The sequence below is a fragment of the Miscanthus floridulus genome, chromosome 5 (assembly GCF_019320115.1).
Source record: "Miscanthus floridulus cultivar M001 chromosome 5, ASM1932011v1, whole genome shotgun sequence".
Classification (NCBI taxonomy): Eukaryota; Viridiplantae; Streptophyta; class Magnoliopsida; order Poales; family Poaceae; genus Miscanthus; species Miscanthus floridulus.
In genome coordinates this window covers 51990757-52009600 of record NC_089584.1, presented here as the reverse complement: position 1 = coordinate 52009600, position 18844 = coordinate 51990757, and the positions used below count along the sequence as shown (strand labels likewise).

At 41.6% G+C, this 18844-nt stretch overlaps 3 protein-coding genes across 3 annotated transcripts; 2 read left to right on the top strand and 1 right to left on the bottom strand.

The window, feature by feature from the left end:
- Positions 1-564: 564 nt before the first annotated feature.
- LOC136452173 (small ribosomal subunit protein eS4) lies at positions 565-3467 on the bottom strand. The gene is made up of 5 exons (XM_066452814.1): positions 3351-3467; positions 2010-2087; positions 1728-1908; positions 1541-1638; positions 565-1160 (listed from the first exon to the last, which is right to left on the bottom strand). Exons 1-5 carry the CDS (start codon positions 3351-3353, stop codon positions 723-725), a joined length of 798 nt encoding a protein of 265 aa, XP_066308911.1. The 5' UTR covers positions 3354-3467; the 3' UTR covers positions 565-722.
- A 2795-nt stretch (positions 3468-6262) lies between these two features.
- On the top strand, positions 6263-10528 carry LOC136452172 (protein LOW PSII ACCUMULATION 1, chloroplastic-like). The gene is made up of 9 exons (XM_066452813.1): positions 6263-6573; positions 7319-7422; positions 7711-7846; positions 7995-8226; positions 8527-8684; positions 8802-8987; positions 9106-9206; positions 9925-10021; positions 10223-10528. The coding sequence occupies exons 1-9, from the start codon at positions 6310-6312 to the stop codon at positions 10295-10297; spliced, it is 1353 nt and encodes a 450-aa protein (XP_066308910.1). The 5' UTR covers positions 6263-6309; the 3' UTR covers positions 10298-10528.
- Positions 10529-16789: 6261 nt separating this feature from the next.
- On the top strand, positions 16790-18225 carry LOC136452171 (rapid alkalinization factor-like). The gene has a single exon (XM_066452812.1). The coding sequence runs from the start codon at positions 16934-16936 to the stop codon at positions 17261-17263; it is 330 nt and encodes a 109-aa protein (XP_066308909.1). The 5' UTR covers positions 16790-16933; the 3' UTR covers positions 17264-18225.
- Positions 18226-18844: the final 619 nt, after the last annotated feature.

Below are 18844 nucleotides of genomic sequence, written 5' to 3'. Positions count from 1 at the left end.
GGCTTTGTAATGGCTCTGATGTTTATGAAAAATATTGCTAGTTGTTATTGACTTATTGTCAATTGTTGATACTACTACATGCCAAAAGCCCAACTTCATGGTGCAGGCGCTCAAACTGCTATAACTACCTGACCGATTCCACAGTGAGCCCCTAATGCTATTGGCACCAAAAAATAGTCGGTTTGAAATCCAACCACAAGAAAACAAACTAAAGAATAATACAATCAAACGATGCTAACTTGGGGTTTGAAATGATTACAGCTTTTGTGCAGAGAAGATGACTAACTTCCATGTTAAATGAGATTCTACAAATACGTTTCAAGTTACAAGCAGTTCAGGCTTATTTCGTGCTCGCAGCCAAATTGACAGTGCACGGCGATACATACTTGTGTGAGCATTGTTAGTGCATAATCATTGGGTTCTTTTCAACAACAAACAAAGCTGCATAAACAGATAAATTCATTCCTTCACCACGAAATGAACTGTCAAGAACAGAAACCAAACCTTTAACTCATTCATCCAAGTTGCAAGTTGAACGAGAATGGAACCAAATTAAAATTTCTGAAACGACTTGACCATGAGATGATGTAAACCTGGTAGATCGATGTCTACAGTATTTAAAAAAAAAACTAATAACTACTAGCCTAAAAGAGTAACATTCCAGCCGTATAAACTCAGATGCGCGGCATGTTTTCATTGAAGTCAATGTTTCAGCAAACCACTTAAGCATTTGCAGCAACCTGAGCAGCGGCATCCCGCTTTCTCTGCTCCTCAATGATGCTGAGCTTAATACCCTTGCCCTTGGGGAGACTCACCCATGGTTTGTTGCCCTTGCCAATTGTGAACACATTGCCCATACGGGTGGCAAAGGCATGGCCCAAGGCATCCTCCACATGAATGGTCTCAAAGCTTTCCTTGTGCTTCTCCCTGTTCTTTATCACACCAACACGACCAGTGTTCCTCCCTCCAGTGACCATAACGACATTGCCCACGTCAAACTTGATGAAATCAACGATCTTATTTGTCTCCAGATCAATCTTGATTGTGTCATTTGCCTTAATAAGAGGATCAGGATAGCGGATGGTGCGCCCATCATATGTGTTCAGATACGGAATGCCCTTCTGACCAAACTGGACAGAACGGACCTTGCAAAGCTTGAACTGCAGTAAGAGACAAAATTTTAACAATACAATTTCGGTAATACAAAATTCTGCACGAAAATAAGAGGTAGAAACATAAGAATCACGATTATTGGTAGAATAGCAACAGTTGATACATCACATTGAGTTCTAACTAAAAGTGCAATTCAGAATACACATTGTCAAACTACATATCAGAGTTACGTTTCTAAAGGAGTAATATTGCCTATCCTTACAAAAGTGAACTCTAGAGAATGTAAGGAAAATAAAACTGTTCAAATAACCAAGCCACCACAATGAACCATCAACTGACAAAGCACAGCATTCAAACTTATATTCCCATCTGCATTACTTGTCAAGGATTAGTGTGAGATTACGTTATGGCCTCAGCTAGTGCTCACCTTTGCGTCCTCATCCCTAACAGAGTGAAGGCGGAAGCGACCCTTGGTGTCATAGAGAAGCCTGTAATTCTCACCAGTCTTTGGAATGGAGATGACATCTGCAAATAGACAACATAACTGCATATAAGGCGAGAGTAAATGAGAAATGTTAAATTGCCATATCCAAGAAAGAAACATTTGTGCATACCCATGAAGCCAGCAGGGTAGGTCTTGTCAGTCCTGACCTTGCCATCAACCAACACATGGCGCTGCATCAAGATGGATATCACCTCACGGTATGTCAAGGCATACTTGAGCCGGTTCCTGATGATCAGAATCAGGGGCAGGCACTCCCTGGACTTGTGAGGCCCAGATGATGGCTTGGGAGCCTGACAAGCACATAGCACAATTTGAATTTGAAGCATCACAAAACTGAAAACAAAACCACAGTAGACCATTTAAAGCACACAAGAAAAATACATCAACTTACAAAGGCTCCACCGAGCTTGTCTAGCATCCAGTGCTTGGGCGCATTGAGCCTCTTCAGATGCTTCTTCAATCCCCTCGCCTGTTCAGAAAATAACAGCATATGTAAATATAGAGTAGTGTTCAGCACAAAGCCACATAAACTATGGCATACAAACAGAGAAAGCTGTAAAAACGGAGTACATGGCTTGAAATTAAGAACCAAGGAATAAATGATAAAGATATAAAAGTAGTCGTTGAAGCCAAATCGATGACGAACACCAACACTCCAAGCCTAATTCAATTCCTACAGTGTCATTTCAGTCTTTCAGACAACGTTACAGCTTATAGGCAGGGGTGGATGGCCCTAGACACGGCCCAAAAATCATGAATATGCCCTTTAGATTTTTTTTGGCCCAAGTCGATCTGGCCCTATGTGTGGCCCAGCCGCCCAGCTAAAACTTGTCTGCGCCTTACCCACAGCCTGGTAAATACTCTTCTTTGCCTGTTTTTTATCTCCCACATCTGATGCCACAATCCATCCCCTTCCCTGCGCCTCTCTTCCTCTCCTTTGGCTCTGACACTCTACCTCTCTCATCCTTGCCCTGAAACCCTAGGGATCGCTCTACTGCCAATATGGCATTCAGCTACGAATAAGTAGATGTGGGAGCTAACAAAATAGCAGTCCTTTATCGTTTTTATTGTCTCTCTTTAAACAACCAGGAGCTGAAAACTATGGTGTTACATTTATCAAATTTGTTCGCTAAGTTGATGAAATTTGAGGCGAAGATGGCCAAATAAAAAAAAATGTTAGATACTTATAAAGTACCCCTTCCGTTCCAAATTATAACTCACTGACTTTTTTGGTACATCGAATTTGTTATGTATCTAGACATAGAGTATGTATAATTTTCATATGTTTTAAACTACACATTTTTATCCTTCACTTCTGTTACATCTCTATATGCGGGCTTATATAATTTAATACTGTATGTTCTAAACTTCTGTGATCCCATAGTGGCCCAAGACGTCAATATTCACCAGCTCTGCCACTGCTCATGGGCCATATTGATTGCGTAATTCTCAAATCCTCCACAGGCATCTACAGGACACGCCACATAATTTTCCTAGAAAAAATCAACTAGATGGCCCTTTTGCGTTAGATCATTAACCACTAAACACAAACGATCCCACCTGCTGTCTACTGCTTGCAGCAGGCTACATTATTAATCAACTAACAATAGGCAGAGGACTAGTGTGTGGAAAACAAAAGCAAAGAAATACTAAGGCGGATTGTCGGGTAGGGAAAACGGTAGGACTTAGGAGAGAGCCGAAAAGTTAACGGGCGGTAGGGAGCTGCTCTCACCATGGTTGCGAGCTCGGGCTAGGGCGCCGGAGCTCTCGCCGTCCACCGCACCGCATGCTGAGGCCTGGTGGTTCGCTCTGCTTCGTGCCGCCGCTGGAAGAAGGGAGCCGAAAGGAGCACAGCGACAGGTTATAAGCTGCGGCAGTAGGGTTTTCGTTTCGAATATATGCCCTTTCAAAAAACAACGAATATATGTCATTTTTTTGCAACTATAAGGATAGCTCAAATTAAACTTTAGTCGTACTCGTATACTCATGTCTCCATCACGACACTACAATGTTGTGGGTGTTATGTTTGTATAATTGAAGTCTAATTAGTTTGATCCAATTAAATAATGCATGTACACAATAATAGTTCGAAAAAAGAGAAATAACATATATTCCCCTCAAAAAGAAGTAGGATCGAACCGAGGTGAGCAGTCTAGATAAGCTCGTGAATGACAAATGACAAATAATAATTGTGTATCTTCGTATGAATTGTCGGGTGAACTGAAAAATTGATCTATCTCTGGAAATTCTTATCAACATGATATTTAGGTCCACTAGTGGAGATTTGAGGAAGGATCTGAACTCTCTAGTCATTTTGCAGCACAGAAATAATTGTGTTTGTAATAGCGCAACCCCAAATGTTAATATGGTGCTGACTTTGGAAAGGGAATAGGCGCATTGGCCCTGGCAGGAGCCAAGGGGATCTCCCTGCTCACTGCTGGGGGACAAGAGGAGCAGTCTAGAGGACTGCTATAGTGGTCGGGTCGTCCTTGTATTTTTAAACAGACGATTTAGTTCCGCTGTAGTAGTGGATGTTTGTATGTGGATCTAGGTCTATGAATGACTCTCTCTCTTCTTTTTATTAATACAAAGATACGCTGCGTGTTCGGGAGAAAAAAACATGATGTTAAGGGCCACTCATGCTACCCATTATTCCTAAAATCAGCCCATGATACTAAAGAAATTTTAGGATTTTTTATGGGTACAGATAACCTAACATCAAATGTTGTTCTCTTCTTTACTCTCAGAATATTTACCAAAGTGCGTGGTCGGCAGTCCGCATATGCCAATTGGAAATTGGACGCCACCACCGTTTATCAACATAGATGGCGCCTACATCAACGAAACAAGGCAAGGGGCATGGGGGTCTGATGAGGACATCACTTCTTTAGAGGTACCTGCTGATCCTCCAACCGTCATACAAGGTTCAATGACCCGGGCTCGAAAGCGACAACTCAATTTAGAGGTGAGCTCGTTCTTAAGCTATACTTTTTATACTTTTGATAATAGACTACTACCTAATGATGTTATCTTGCTTAGGAACATTGGAGAGGGTCATGAAGGACTTAGAGAAAGTGGTGGAGGTGATGATGACCAGCAAGGACATCCAACACAAGCCAGAGGCTCAGTCCAACAAGAATTCGAGTCTGTCTCGGTCTTCAGGACCAGTCTGCCTTAAACTGGTCACCCAGGACGCATCCAGACTCCGTTTTCGATGATCCACATATGGATAGAAATCTAATTTGATAAGGAAGCCAATCCAAGTGGTTTCACGTCAAAAGCTGTTCGGAATCAACGGGAATCGTCGAAACAAGTCAGTGTTCAGAATCTACCAGGGTGCTGCGACACCGTCTTTTGGTCCGTTGGACCATGTATCGAGTTTGGGCCCATTAGGGGCGCGTCCAGGGGTCTTGCACGACCCTAGAGTCTTCATAAACAGCCGCCGCCCCTCCATTAAGGTTCGGGTTTTGCTTAGATTAATCTGTCAAGAACAGTTTCGCCGTTCATCGGTTTATAAGACCCCAACTCGTGAGATTAATCATTCATCTTCAATTTGGTTGTGTTCTTTCTTGTTCTTGCTTGTGTTCTTCGTTGCGCAGGCATGGATTAGCCTTCTTGGCGAGGTCAACCTGGTCCGAGACTCGGTTGATAACCAGAGGAGTTGTGGTGCTAAGATTGTAGGGTTCGATCTTTCGATCTGAAGCCGGATCGGTGTGTCATTCTCCGCCACAACGATAGTTACCGTCACCTGACGGAAGATCGGGATACCCATCTTCATTAGGTTCATTATAAGAGATCACTATGGATGTCCAATTCTCGTAGGAAGTGGTAACGCGGGACAAGTGCATAACGCAATGATGGCGGAGGCTTGGCTTCCACGAAGGCTTTGGAATCGGCCGACGAACATGGCGCGCGTCCAGCTGGAGATGGACTCAAGTCTATTGAAGGAAGCAATTTGCACAAAAAACCCTCTTTGATAACATTCGAACGCTCTTGCATAAGCGCTTTGTTTGTTCAAATGTGTTTTTTATTGAACGTACCAAAATCTCGTCTGGGCAATCGGCATGTCTTTGGAGCCAGGTCATGAACACGTGTGGACTAGCCCCTCCCTGTCTTTGGAAATGTTCATGTGACCCGCGACTTAAGGGATATTTGGTTGCCCCTCTAAAATTTTAGTCGCTGTCCCATCAGATATTTAACATATGTATGAAGTATTAAATATAGACTAATTACGAAACTAATTATATAGTTTGCGACTAATTTACGAGACGAATCTTTTGAGCCTAATTAGTCCATGATTTGACAATGTTGCTACAGTATATGTGCTAATGACGGATTAATCAGACTTAAAAATTTGTCTCCTGAAGTACTGATGGATTGTGTAATTTATTTTTTTATTAGTATCCGAACATCCCATATAATATCCTCTCGACACACCTCCTAAATTTTAGTAGCTGAATTCAAACACCTGTGTATGTTAATAGAAGGCCACAGAGCCATCATTGCATAAAAAAAATCTTATATTTTGCACACGCATGCCTCTTTCTCCCACATATATTCCGTGCACAAATTAATTGCGTTTTCTTTTTGTTTTTGTGACAGACAGTCACGGTCGAGAACGAAAGCGATGAAAAACTCCCGTCAGGATAACGAGAAAAACGATAACCTCATACTTCCCTTCTCTCTCGGCAATGGCGGCCGTAGCGGCGGCTCCACGGCCCCAGCTCTCCCCCCTATCTGGCGGCGGTGGCGCCGCAATCTCCAGTCTCACCCTCCAAACACCGGCCTTCATTTCCCCCCTCCCCACCCGCCGCCGTCGCCGCTGTGTGCTCCGCTCCAACGCCTCGTCGTCCCCGTCTCCGCCGCCGTCGCAGGAGAAGGAGGCGGCGGCAGAGGTGGTGCCAACAGCTGAGTCCTGCGTCAACATCGGCCTCCAGCTCTTCTCCAGGGGCAGGGTAAGTGAAGCCCGACGCCGAGGCGCTGTAGTGCAACCTTCGAGCGATACGCCACGCTTAGCGTTAGATTCAGTCATTTTTAATGATGAAGAGGGCCATTCAACTAATAAAACTTCTTTCAGTTTTTGTGGGAACGTTTCAGTTCGGGTGCACAAGCAACTCCCAGGAAGACTTGTCCATGCTAGCATATAGCTCGTGAATTCAACTACAGGAGTTGTAGGATAGATTACTACCATGTATATGTCGAGCTTAATTGAGTTTGGGACTGATTTTTCTAAGTTTATCGAGGCTGAGTGCTTAATAGGAGTGCCTGCTTTATTGCATCGAACAAATGTTTTACCATGTACCTTTATGGAAACGGTGGAACCAAATTAAGTGATTGGTTTTTAAGCAAGAAAGTAAGTGATTCTTGGTAGTATCGATTGATTTCACTATTCGCCTGCCTTAGGATAAAATGTATTGGCAGATTATGCCAGCCTCCAACTTGAAAACTATTGGCAATCAGTGCCTTGGTGTTTGGCTGGCATTAAGCTGGAATTAGTACACTGGTGAAGAGAGAATCAGTAATCTGGTAAACATAAAGGCCAGTAGTATCGTGATTATGCTGCTAGATGCTTAAAGGGCTCAATCAAGAGGCTGCACGTTTGATCACAGTCTTCATAGGTTCACTTTTTTTATCATTCATTGAAGGGACGTCTACAATCATTACATGCATTCTGTTGTCATTTTATTTGCACTTGTTTAGGTGAAGGATGCTCTTGAACAATTTGAGAATGCCTTAGAGCTGAATCCAACACCTATTGAGGCCCAAGCAGCGCTGTATAACAAGGCATGCTGCCATGCGTATAGGTGAGGACACTTGGACTTGGATTTGCACTATGCATGCACCATGCTTACTTAGGCTACTCATTAGAAGTTTCATCTATTTGGCAGTGAGATCATGTGTAGTAATGCTTCAAATTAATGTATCTAACTATGAATAAATACTAAAAACCATTAACAAAACTAAAAAAACCAGAAATCAAGGTCTTTAGAGATTTTTTTTTTGTGGAGTCATTTGGAATCTCTTGTTCCACAATCAGAACATTTAAAGGTTTTTTTTATTGTTCATTTATTTTCTGCATCTGTTTGGACCAGAGAAGAAAGCAAAAAAGCTGCAGAATGTTTAAGGGAAGCTTTGCGAGACTACAATCTCAAATTTGGTACCATACTTAACGATCCAGACTTGGCGCCATTCAGAGCATCACCAGAATTCAAGGAACTTCAAGAAGAGGTTTGTGACTTTGAACTTCACTGCATTACTGCATGCTGGATAAGAAGTAATCTGCGGATCATAGTTGAAGATTGGGCGATCTGAGTTTTGATTTTGACCAATTTAATGTCCACAATAAGATCTTCTATATCCTGTAATTTCATTTCAGGCTTTGCGTGGTGGAGAAGATATTGGTTCTGGTTTCCGAAGAGACCTGAAACTCATTAGTGAAGTACAAGCACCATTTCGTGGTGTCCGAAGATTCTTCTATGTAGCTTTGACAGCAGCAGCTGGAATTTCAACATTCTTTACCATTCCCCGACTTGTACTAGCAGTTCGAGGGGGTGATGGCGCCCCTGATCTTCTGGAAACTGCTGGAAATGCTGCCATCAATATTGGAGGTAAATTGACATGCTCCATGCCCTTAAAGATAGTTCTTGCATGGTCGCATGGAGTTAAACAGTTGGGCCACATGTCTTTTTGCTCCACTGTGACATGGCAACAATGTTTTCTTATGTTGAAATATCTTGAATAACTATTTCTTTGTGGGATGCTTCAACAGCAACTTCCACAAGTAAATAAATGTACCCCTTATATTTTACTAGTTCATTGATCCTGATTAGAGTATCAACTTTATGCCATCTGTCTCACACTTTCAATTAAACTAAAAATAATTAAACTTTTGAATCAGTATGCCGCAGGTATTGTTGTGCTGGTAGCTTTGTATTTCTGGGAAAACAAGAAAGAAGAGAAGCAGATCACGCAAATTTCTCGTAATGAAACCCTTTCAAGATTACCTGTGCGCCTGTCAACCAATCGCATTATTGAACTTGTTCAACTCCGGGACATCACTAGGCCTGTTAGTATAACTTTCTTCATTTTTAATGTCCACTGTATGTTTGCTGAAATGAATTTCCTTTTCTCATTTATTTCCGAAATCTTTATTCAGTCACTTGTCATTTGAGGTGTATTTTAGGTGATATTGGCAGGTTCAAAAGTATCTGTTACTCGGGCATTGCAAAGAGCTGAGAGGTACCGGACTGAACTACTCAAACGAGGTGTTCTTCTAATTCCTGTGATCTTTGGTGCTTCTCAGAAAGACCAAACCAAACCAAGGGGTTTTGGTACAAGAAGAGCTGCTGCATCAGTTCCTTCTGTTGGGGTTAGACCAACCTTACATATTGGCTAAATACCAAAAACCTCACCTGCCTTTTAGTTTGTTTTGTACCAAAAACTTGGTCCCTTTCTTTGATAGTTTAATGCAATGTTGTTTTTGACAGGGTGACTTTGAAAAGCGTACTGAATCTATTGCAGCAAAGTCACGGTTGAAGTCTGAGGTTCGATTTAAGGCTGATATTGTCTCCCCTGAACAATGGGAAAGGTGCATTTCCTTTGATGTATATGCATTTTGTCCTATACTGTATATCTAACTTCAATAAGTAGCAAGACTGTTTTTCACAAATACATTTTTAATTTCTAACATAGCACAATAACATAATTAAGGTACAAGATTGTGTAGCAGCACAAAAAGGGAAATTATTATACAGATATATAAACTTACAATCCATCCTACATGTAAAGGATTCTGATCTTCCCCTCTAGTACACACCATATTTGAAACTTGAAAGCCATATTGCCCACTCAGGTAAAGAAGTAGGGTTTTTTGGGGCAAATGACATTGTTAGCTGTAAAACCACAAACTATTGAAAAGATACGGTGTTCTTTGTTTCTTCTCTTGCCATAGGCCATAGGTATGATTGCAGAAAAAGCATATCCATATGTTTAGGTTCTGATATGGCATTTATCCCTTCTACTGCATCCACATATTGATAGCGCCTAAGGTAAGAAATAATCTGTCTCAAGTTTGGAGAGTTTGACACTGAAAGATACCATAGTTTTTCTAAATTTCAAGATATATTTACTTGTTTAACTCCCTTTTCTAGTCTGTACGTTTACATCTTTTTTCTATGTGCCGCTACAGAAATACTTCAAGTGCAGTCCTGTTCCTTTTGTGTTATTCTTAGCATGGTTCTAGATGCTTGAATGTGGTAATTTACTATCCTGAGTTTTGACATCTACTCGTACTTATTATGGTTCAGTTGGATACGGGACCAGCAAGAGTCCGAAGGTGTCACTCCTGGTGAGGATGTCTACATAATCCTTCGTCTGGATGGCCGTGTCAGAAGATCTGGAATAGTAATTATTCTCTGTTCTCAGTTTCACTTTGGTACAAGGAAAATTATTACTTGATATCGTATATGTAATTGAAGTACTGAAGTAGGGCAATATAATTCCATAACTGAACCAGACAAAGAGGGTCCAAATGACATTGAATCTAATCTACCATAATAGTAGAAATAATAATAACTGACTGTGCACATGTGATATTTGTTATAGGGTATGCCAAACTGGAATGACATATTACAGGAACTGCCACGACTTGAAGATCTGATGAGCAAACTTGAACGGTGAAAAAGTTGTGCGTGGAGCTAAAATTTTACCATTACTCTTCTCTATTCCATTCTCCTTGCCCGTATCTGTTGAAACTTGAAACTGGACCATTGTAGTTCTTGTACAAGATATTGAAATTAGTTTGTTTATAGCTTGCCGAAGGTCTTCTGTAATTTGCTAACCGCAATATAGAGATTTATGTGTCAGATGAAATAAGAACCAAAATGTTAAGAGCAGTAGGAAAAAAAAAGTACGAAATTTATTGCAACTAGCACTATTCATTTTCAGATGGTTTACAATAATGCACTAAACGAATTTCTTAAGTGATGTTATAAAACATACTGCCGACATGAATATCTGTGGATCACTATAGCCTTGTAACCTCCCTAACTCTGAAATTGAGTCTTAATAGTTATAGTAGCACCGCCAAAGGGCGCCTAGTCCAAGCGGTTAGGTGGCCCGACGGCACTCCTCAAGTCCTGAGTTCGACTCCCCGTGGGAGTGAATTTTCAAGCTGAGGTTAAAAAAATTCCCTCGCCCGCCCCTAGGTGCCAAAGCGCAGTTAGGCCTCGGCCCGGTTCTCACAGGGTTACGGTACCACTGTCAGGATGGGGGCGGGGGTTTGGAGGTTTTCTCGATCTGTGTGAGAAGATCTTCTTCTTAAGAGAAAAACCCGGGGCCGTCATCCCCCCGCAGGTCGAGTTTTTTTAATAGTTATAGTAGCACCTCTCAAACAACATCTGTCATACTAATCTTAGGTCTTGTTTGGATATTGTCTGATTCACTTCAATCTACATGTGTTAGGGCTTTGGTTAGACATCTTTTAGTTGAAATGGTGGAAGTGCGGGAACCATGTCATGTTTTCGTGCAAAGAATTGTCCCTAAAACATGGCACATTTGTATGTAATCGACATCACTGAACAAAGTGCAGGTACTATACGTGTAAATGATCTAAAATGTTTAGAATTGTTAGGGGGAAAATTCGAGCTTTTTTTGTGTGAAATTTTCAGTTATTTGCCCGGTGCCCTAGTCTCCCAAGTTTTTGTGAGCATAATATCCCGTATGCTTTAATGTGAGCTAGACAAGTTATTGCTTTTGGCTTACAGTTTTTTTCCTCTCTTATTAGAATACAAACAGTTTACTATGATGGACCGTGTGCAAGCGTGGTTGCCTAGGGGTTTGATTATGCTCTCCTGTTTCTGGAATTTCAGCGCAGATCGTAGCTTGAAGTTGTTGGAACTACTATAGCACTCCATCTATTTTGAGAAGAGCTTTTCACAAAACGTCTTACCCTATCTCTCCACATTACAAAGTTCACATTTCTCTCCACTTCCATCAATTTGTATGTTTCAATTGCGCTTGGTCTTGTGCCGGTCCACATGCGGCTTAAAAAAACCGTGAACTGCTGGTCTGTGTAAGCAATGCGCAAGCCGGCGAAAATGGTACTAGAAATCTGGAATTGAAATGCAGAGGCCTGGAATTTTGCTACAGGTCGCTGACAAGAGTCTGGCAGGGCAGAGCAGAGCAGCAGAGATTGATGGCGTTGCAACAGAGAAAGATCTGTCTGGCACCATGGATGTGCCAAGGGATCGCCGCAGCTCACGGGAACGGAGCCTGTTCGTTTGTGCTTGGCTTGGTCGGATCACCGGTTTCAGAGTGCCCAAGTGGGCGCATGAAAGAGACTGGCCTGATCCCCTGCACTCGTATGCAAGCAAAGCATGCGAGCATTGGATCGGGTCTGTTGATTTATCACTGTCAATCCCAGATTAGTCCCGTCTATTTTTTTGTTTGCAGGTCAGTTTGGCGTTCATCGACGTCGTTAAATATACGGGCCACTCCCATCGCACTTTGCCTTTTGTTTTTGGAAGAATATAGTATTGCAACGGTCCCATATTGAGCTTTCAAATTGGACACAATGACCTGAACAAAATTGGGGTAAAAAGAACGGCTTGCTCGAGGGCAGAGCACGTATACTCGATAATAAGGAGATGACGCCAGTAGCTAAAGAGTCTCAGAGTTCAGAAACATGCCTTCCTCGAGACAGCCATGAATGGACCCCAGGAGTTAAAGAATACGGAGTGGATATATATCCAATTATCCAGGCGGCGGCGGCTGATGATGAGGCAACTTTTCAAAAAAAAAAAAAACGATACGCATTCTGACGCTGATGGTGCAGTGGCGAAACTGGAGGTTATTAGCTGGGAACCAAACGAGCCACCGGTAGAGTAGGAGTTCGTTGTTCTCTTCTGAAGAACTGAAGGCAGAGAATTGTTTTTTTTAGCAGTTGCGTTTATTAGCGACTGACCAAGAGGACGTTACAAACTCATGGAATGGAACACAGCTAAGCTTTGGGAAGCCGACGGCTCGGGGTTGGGACGTACTAGTACGCGGACCAACTCGATCGGAAGCGCCCAACGGGACGCTTGGTTTACGTGTTGATAAGGCCGAGCGGTGTTGATTTATTGTGAGAGAAAAATACTGTTGGTTGATTAATAAGCCTTAAGTAAAACCAACAATGGAACGTGTCGTTGGAGTGCAAATCGTAGCCGTGGACGGTCGCCAATGCAACTCACTCCCAGCTTTCGTCGCCGCACCAACTTTTTTATGCCGCCATTTTTTATCATCATCATCAATACGCGGACCGCGACTAGGAGTACATACGTAGCTGAGCCCTGTTCGTTGATTGATTTCTGGACTGATAAATTTGACTGGTGCTGATTTGTTGTAAGAGAAAAACACTAATAATTGGTTGATAAGTCGTGGCTAAAACAACCAACAAACGACTGATTATAACGTGCGCGCGTACTGTTGCATCCATGGAAATGAAATCAAACAAGCATAGATGTACTAGATGGATTGGGTGGCCAGCCCTGTGGCCTCTAGAGTGAGAAGATGAGTGTCCTACCTATTAATACCTAACCTACTCCAGCCGCCGAGCCCGCGTATCGTTTGCACCGCCGGCCGCCGCGCGCCCATACGGAACACACGGCGCAAATGCTGTGTGCATAGACTTTTAATTACGCGGAGCTGAATGATGAAGCATAATTATTAGTTTGGTGCAACTGCAACGACGTCGCAAATCTTTGCTCAACGAACAAAAAAATATTTAGGAAATACATATTCCATTCTATTCTATACAACAATAATATAAGTTATTACTACCTCCGTCCAGATGTAGTTCTGGATTTAGATCTTGTCAAATTTCTCCAGCTTCAGTAAATTTATGAAGAATATTATTAACATTTATTTATGACTCTACGTAGATATGGTACGGAAATATCTATCACGATGAATCTAAGTAGTACAGTTAATAAAGTATTATAAATAATAATATTTTCATGCATGTGTTAAAATTGAGAAATATTGACTTGATAGAAAGCTATATTTGAATCAATTTTAGTGTGAAAATATATTATAGAATATGTCTTGGGTACTATGTGAATACTCAAAGATAATCATACAATATCTCATTCATACTATATGAACATCCTAAAAATACATTGTAGGACATCATGTTTATACTACATGAACATCATGTGTATACCATATACAATAGAATGTAGGAAAAATAAAAAAACAAACATGAAAATAAAAAGAATTGAAATAGAATAAAAAAATCATAGAACATCACATTTATATCATGTGAACATCACAAAAAATATAATACAACATCACATTTATACTACGTGAACATCAGATAATACATCATAGAACATTATTGTATACTACGTGAACATCACATGTATACTACGCGAACATCACAAAATACATCATAGAACATCAAATGTATCCCATGTGAACATCATAAAAAACATTATAGAACATCACATATAACACCTGAACATTACAAAAAATTATAGAATATCACATGTATACTACATGAACATCACAAAAAAACATCATAGAACATGGCATTATATACCTCGTGAACATCGCAAAAATGTCATAGAACATCACATATATACTATGTGAATAGCATCTCATGGAATATAGAAAATAAAAAATTAAGCATGAAAAAATAATTAAGTAAGGTAAAATAGAAAAAAAAATAAAAAAAATTCTATAGAGAACATAAAGACAAAAGAGAAAAAGGAAAAAAAAGAAATACAAAAAAATAAAATAATAAAATAATTAATTATAGTAAAAATAAATAAGAAATAAAAAATAATAAGAAAAGGAAAGAAAATAAAATAAAAAAAAAGAAACATAAAAATGAAGAATGAAAAGAATAAGAAAAACACATAAAACAAAAAAGAAATATAAATAAAAATGAAGCACGAAAATAAAAAAGAAAAAGAGAAAAGAAAAGAAAAGAAAAATAAAAAGAAAAAGAAAATGAAAAGGAATGAGAAGAATAAGGAAAAATAAAAAAATAAAAGGGAAACTAATGTACCTAGACGCTGATTCCCGCGTGCCGCGGTTTTCCCGCGCGTCTATTCGGCAGGAGACCCGATGAATACCGATGTATACCAACAACTGCATAATATTCTACTAGAAATAATAATGATGCTCTACTTCTACATACATACTACCTTCGGTCAGCGAATTTTGATGTTTCAGACAAGCAAAACAATCAAAATAAACTACTTCCCACAGGTCTGAAAACGTCTGTTTTATTAACCAGAGGTAGCACAACAGAAATAATCTATTTTTTTGACCTGTAAGCTATCATCTAAATCCTTAGCCATCAAACTCCAAAACCGAATACATTAAACATCAAATTAATAAAACCGAACCCTCAGCTGGTTCTAAAGGACGTTTCACCTACTTATATATTTTCTAAAAAATAATAAAAATATGAATAAATCTCTAAAAATCAGTAACATAATTCATTTTGAATATAAATATATGAAACAAGTACCAAAATTATTTTAAAATAGGACCTATTTATTTTTGCCCTATTTGGAGTTAGATGTGGCTTGTTCTTTATTGCTAATGTTTTATCGCTCGTAGTCACAACAATATTTTGTTGCTAGTATCACTATAGGTTGTAGTAACTGATGGTGATAATGGATTGTCACCTTTGGTTTTCAATTTTCAATTTTCTTAGGTACCGTTTAGTTGGCAATTTTTTTGGCGAAATGCGCTGTAGCACTTTCGTTGTTATTTGGTAATTAGTGTCCAATCATAGTCTAATTAGGCTTAAAAGATTCGTCTCGTGAATTTCGTCTAAACTGTGTAATTAGTTTTATTTTTTATTTATATTTAATGCTTCATGTATGTGTCCAAAGATTCGATGTGACGGGAAATCTTAAAAAATTTGGCATTTTGGAGTAGAACTAAACAGAGCCTTAGTTGAAGACGCTCAATGGAGAGAATTCGATTGTCAAAGGACAAGTGAAAACAAAGGTTTAGCAACCAGAGTAGGCGCAGGTTGAATCCGCAGCTGGCGTACATGACCAGGGGGCGTTTAGTTTCTACCAAAATCCAAACTTTGGCACTATGCAAAAAGAAGATTCTCCGTCACGTCAAACTTGCGGTATATGCATGGAGTACTAAATGTTGACGAAATCAAAAACTAATTGCACAGTTTAGTCGTACTTTGCGAGACGAACGTTTTGAGCCTAATTAGTCAATGATTAGACAATAATTCACAAATACAAACGAAACGCTACACTGTGCTACAGTGCTACCACATTATTTTTGGTTGTCCAAAATCGCCAACTAAACAAGGGCCAGAGGAAGCAGGCAGGCAGGAATAAGGTATATTTTGCGAATTGACTTCGCCTCTGAATGCAAGTCGTCGACGTGGCACATGGTGCCATGCGTGCCAGCTAGCTAGCCGCCACTTGTTTGCTCTGTTTATTTGACTTATAAGCTGTATTTTTTTAGTTAACAAATAATATTTTTTTTACGACAAATCAGTTAACGTTACTTTGGATCCTAGCTTATTAGCCCAGCGATCAGGACAATTACTCGTACCATGATGTCATACCACTACAGCAGTAGCAGTAACCTGTAGCCTTTGTCGTTGTTATTGTGAGACACCGTACGGCGCAGAACTAATTGCCTCCATTTTCCAGATCTCCAGTTGCCATGGCCTTCCGTCAGCCGTCACTCTGAAATGGCGACGATGCACGCGGTTCTCAGCTTCTTCTGGTCACGACGGAGTGGACGAGTGTCTTTAATTTCTTTCTTTTTTTTTGCGCAAAGATTGTCTTTAATTTCTGGTTTTGTATACGAGTGTCTTTAATTGCAGAGTGACGGCTGACGGAAGGCCATGGCAACTGCAGATGAGACTCGGCCGCGCAATGAAGCTACTGTCATCAACGGTCATGGCCTTCCCTTCCTCATGCCTCCAAGCGTGAGCGGTGAGCCGGTGTTGGGTGCACCATGCACCGTGGAGCGTGAACCAAACCTGCCGGTCCGGGCGCGTCCTCCTGTAACGGAAACCAGCACACGCAGGGTGCGCCGACCGGCCGTGCAGGTCACGCGCATTCGCATTCGCATTCGCATTCGCATTCCACCCCTCCCCGCTCCTCTTCCCCTTTCTCTCTCCTCTATAAACCCAGCCACGGGAAGGGAAAGGAACACCCGTCGCCATAGCCGCAGCCAGCAGAGCAGAACACCAAACCCCACACGCGCAAAAGCAGAGCACCCCTCTGCTCTCCTTTCCCCTCCTCCATTCCCCATCCCCATTCACCGCCGCCGCTGCCCATGGCGAGGCCGGCGCGCGCGCTCCTGCTCATGCTCCTGGCGCTGATGGCGACGCTGGCCCGCGGGTCGGGCGACGTGCCGGCGGCGTCCCTGGGCTGGGACCTCGGCGTGGTGGGCGCGGGGGAGGACGAGGAGTTCGGCTTCCCCAGCGGCGGCGACTCCGTGGCGCGCCGGGTGCTGCAGGGCGGCGGCTACCTCAGCTACGGCGCGCTGCGCAGGGACAACGTGCCCTGCTCCGTCCGGGGCGCCTCCTACTACAACTGCCGCCCCGGCGGGCAGGCCAACCCCTACTCGCGCGGCTGCTCCGCCATCACGCGCTGCCGCGGCTGATCTCGCCGCCGTCCACCGAGAGGAAGAGGAGGTTCATATCCGTTAATCCCACGCCGCTGTTGATTGTTGATTGAGACAGAAAAACAAAAAAAAAATCGTTCGTCTCCCTCCCTGCCCCTTTAATCGATTATTAGTACCTGTATGTTAGGCCTCGTTTAGATTGCGAAAAAAATGAACCTGATGAATAGTACCATTTTCATCTTATTTGGCAAATATTGTCCAATCGTGGACCAATTAGGCTCAAAAGATTCATCTCGTGATTTTCAACTAAACTGTGTAATTAGTTATTTTTTTTACCTACATTTAATACTCCATGCAAGCGGTTAAAAATTGATGTGATAGAGAGAGAGTGAAAAAACTTGGAATTTGGATGACATCTAAACAAGGCCTTACGCCGTGTTTAGTTCACCCCCAATATCCAAAAAGTTGCTACAGTACCTGTCACATCGAATGTTTGCGGCCCATGCATGGAGCATTAAATGTAGACGAAAAGAAAAACTAATTGCACAGTTTGGTAGGAAATTACGAGACGAACGTTTTGAGCCTAATTAGTCCATGTTTGAATACTATTTGTTAAATAAAAACGAACGTGCTACAGTATCCCCAAAATCCAAATTTCGCGAACTAAACAAGGGCTTAGTATATTTGCTTAGTATATTTCTCTTGTCGTTTAATTTTAACGAGAATGATTGGTGGTGGTTGTGGGTTATGATGGGTTGGCGCCCACGCGATTCCAGCCGGATTCGCCTCCCTCTCGCTCACTCTGGTCCTGTAAATTCAACGATTTGTGAGCAACTGGTGTATACACTACGAACTGATGATTTCCCTATGAACCAGTGTGATTGTGATTGTAATTAAGGTAGCCACGGATACTGATGATTTGTTTTTTCTCACAGTATACTGCTAGCGTAGCGATCCTTTGTTTGGCCTGTTGCAAGTTGCAATTCTTCTGCTTGCGTGTCTGCCAATTTGTTTTCCTCACGGTAATACCTTGCCCAGTTGCCCTGCTTGCGTGTCTGCCAATTTTGCCTTGGTGCTGGGCCGCTGCCGGCCATCAGCCACAGATCGTGCCTCGGAGGAAGCGAGGTCAACTAGAGTTTTTTCTATTACCGAGGCATTTCGAAACGGGCAGAAGAACATTTCTTTTTTCCCTTCTTTCCTCTCGAGGTCAAAGAACATTTCTTTTTTTCCCTTCTTTCCTCTCGAGCCTGTTCGCTTGTTTGTAAACGATCGTAAATTTTTAGCCGGAAACAGTGTTTTTCTCTCACACCAAACCAGCCAACAGTAAATAATCCACGATACGATACGGCCTCCCGAACAAGCTAGTATTAAATCCCAATGATTTTGCAACATATCTGCCGATCATAACTACTTATTTTTTTTAAAAAATAAATCTACTTGGGTTTCCACTGATATTTGCTTCTACTCCCTCTTACGATTTTGTAGAGTGTATCTTGTGAGCCGTGAAAAATTCTACCTCAATTCTAGCGATAGACGCGGGGGGTGGGTGTTCGTTCTACAGCTGCCTCAGCTCATTTGAGCTAGCCTAGTAGCTGCTGCTTGTATGGCAATTGGCAATGC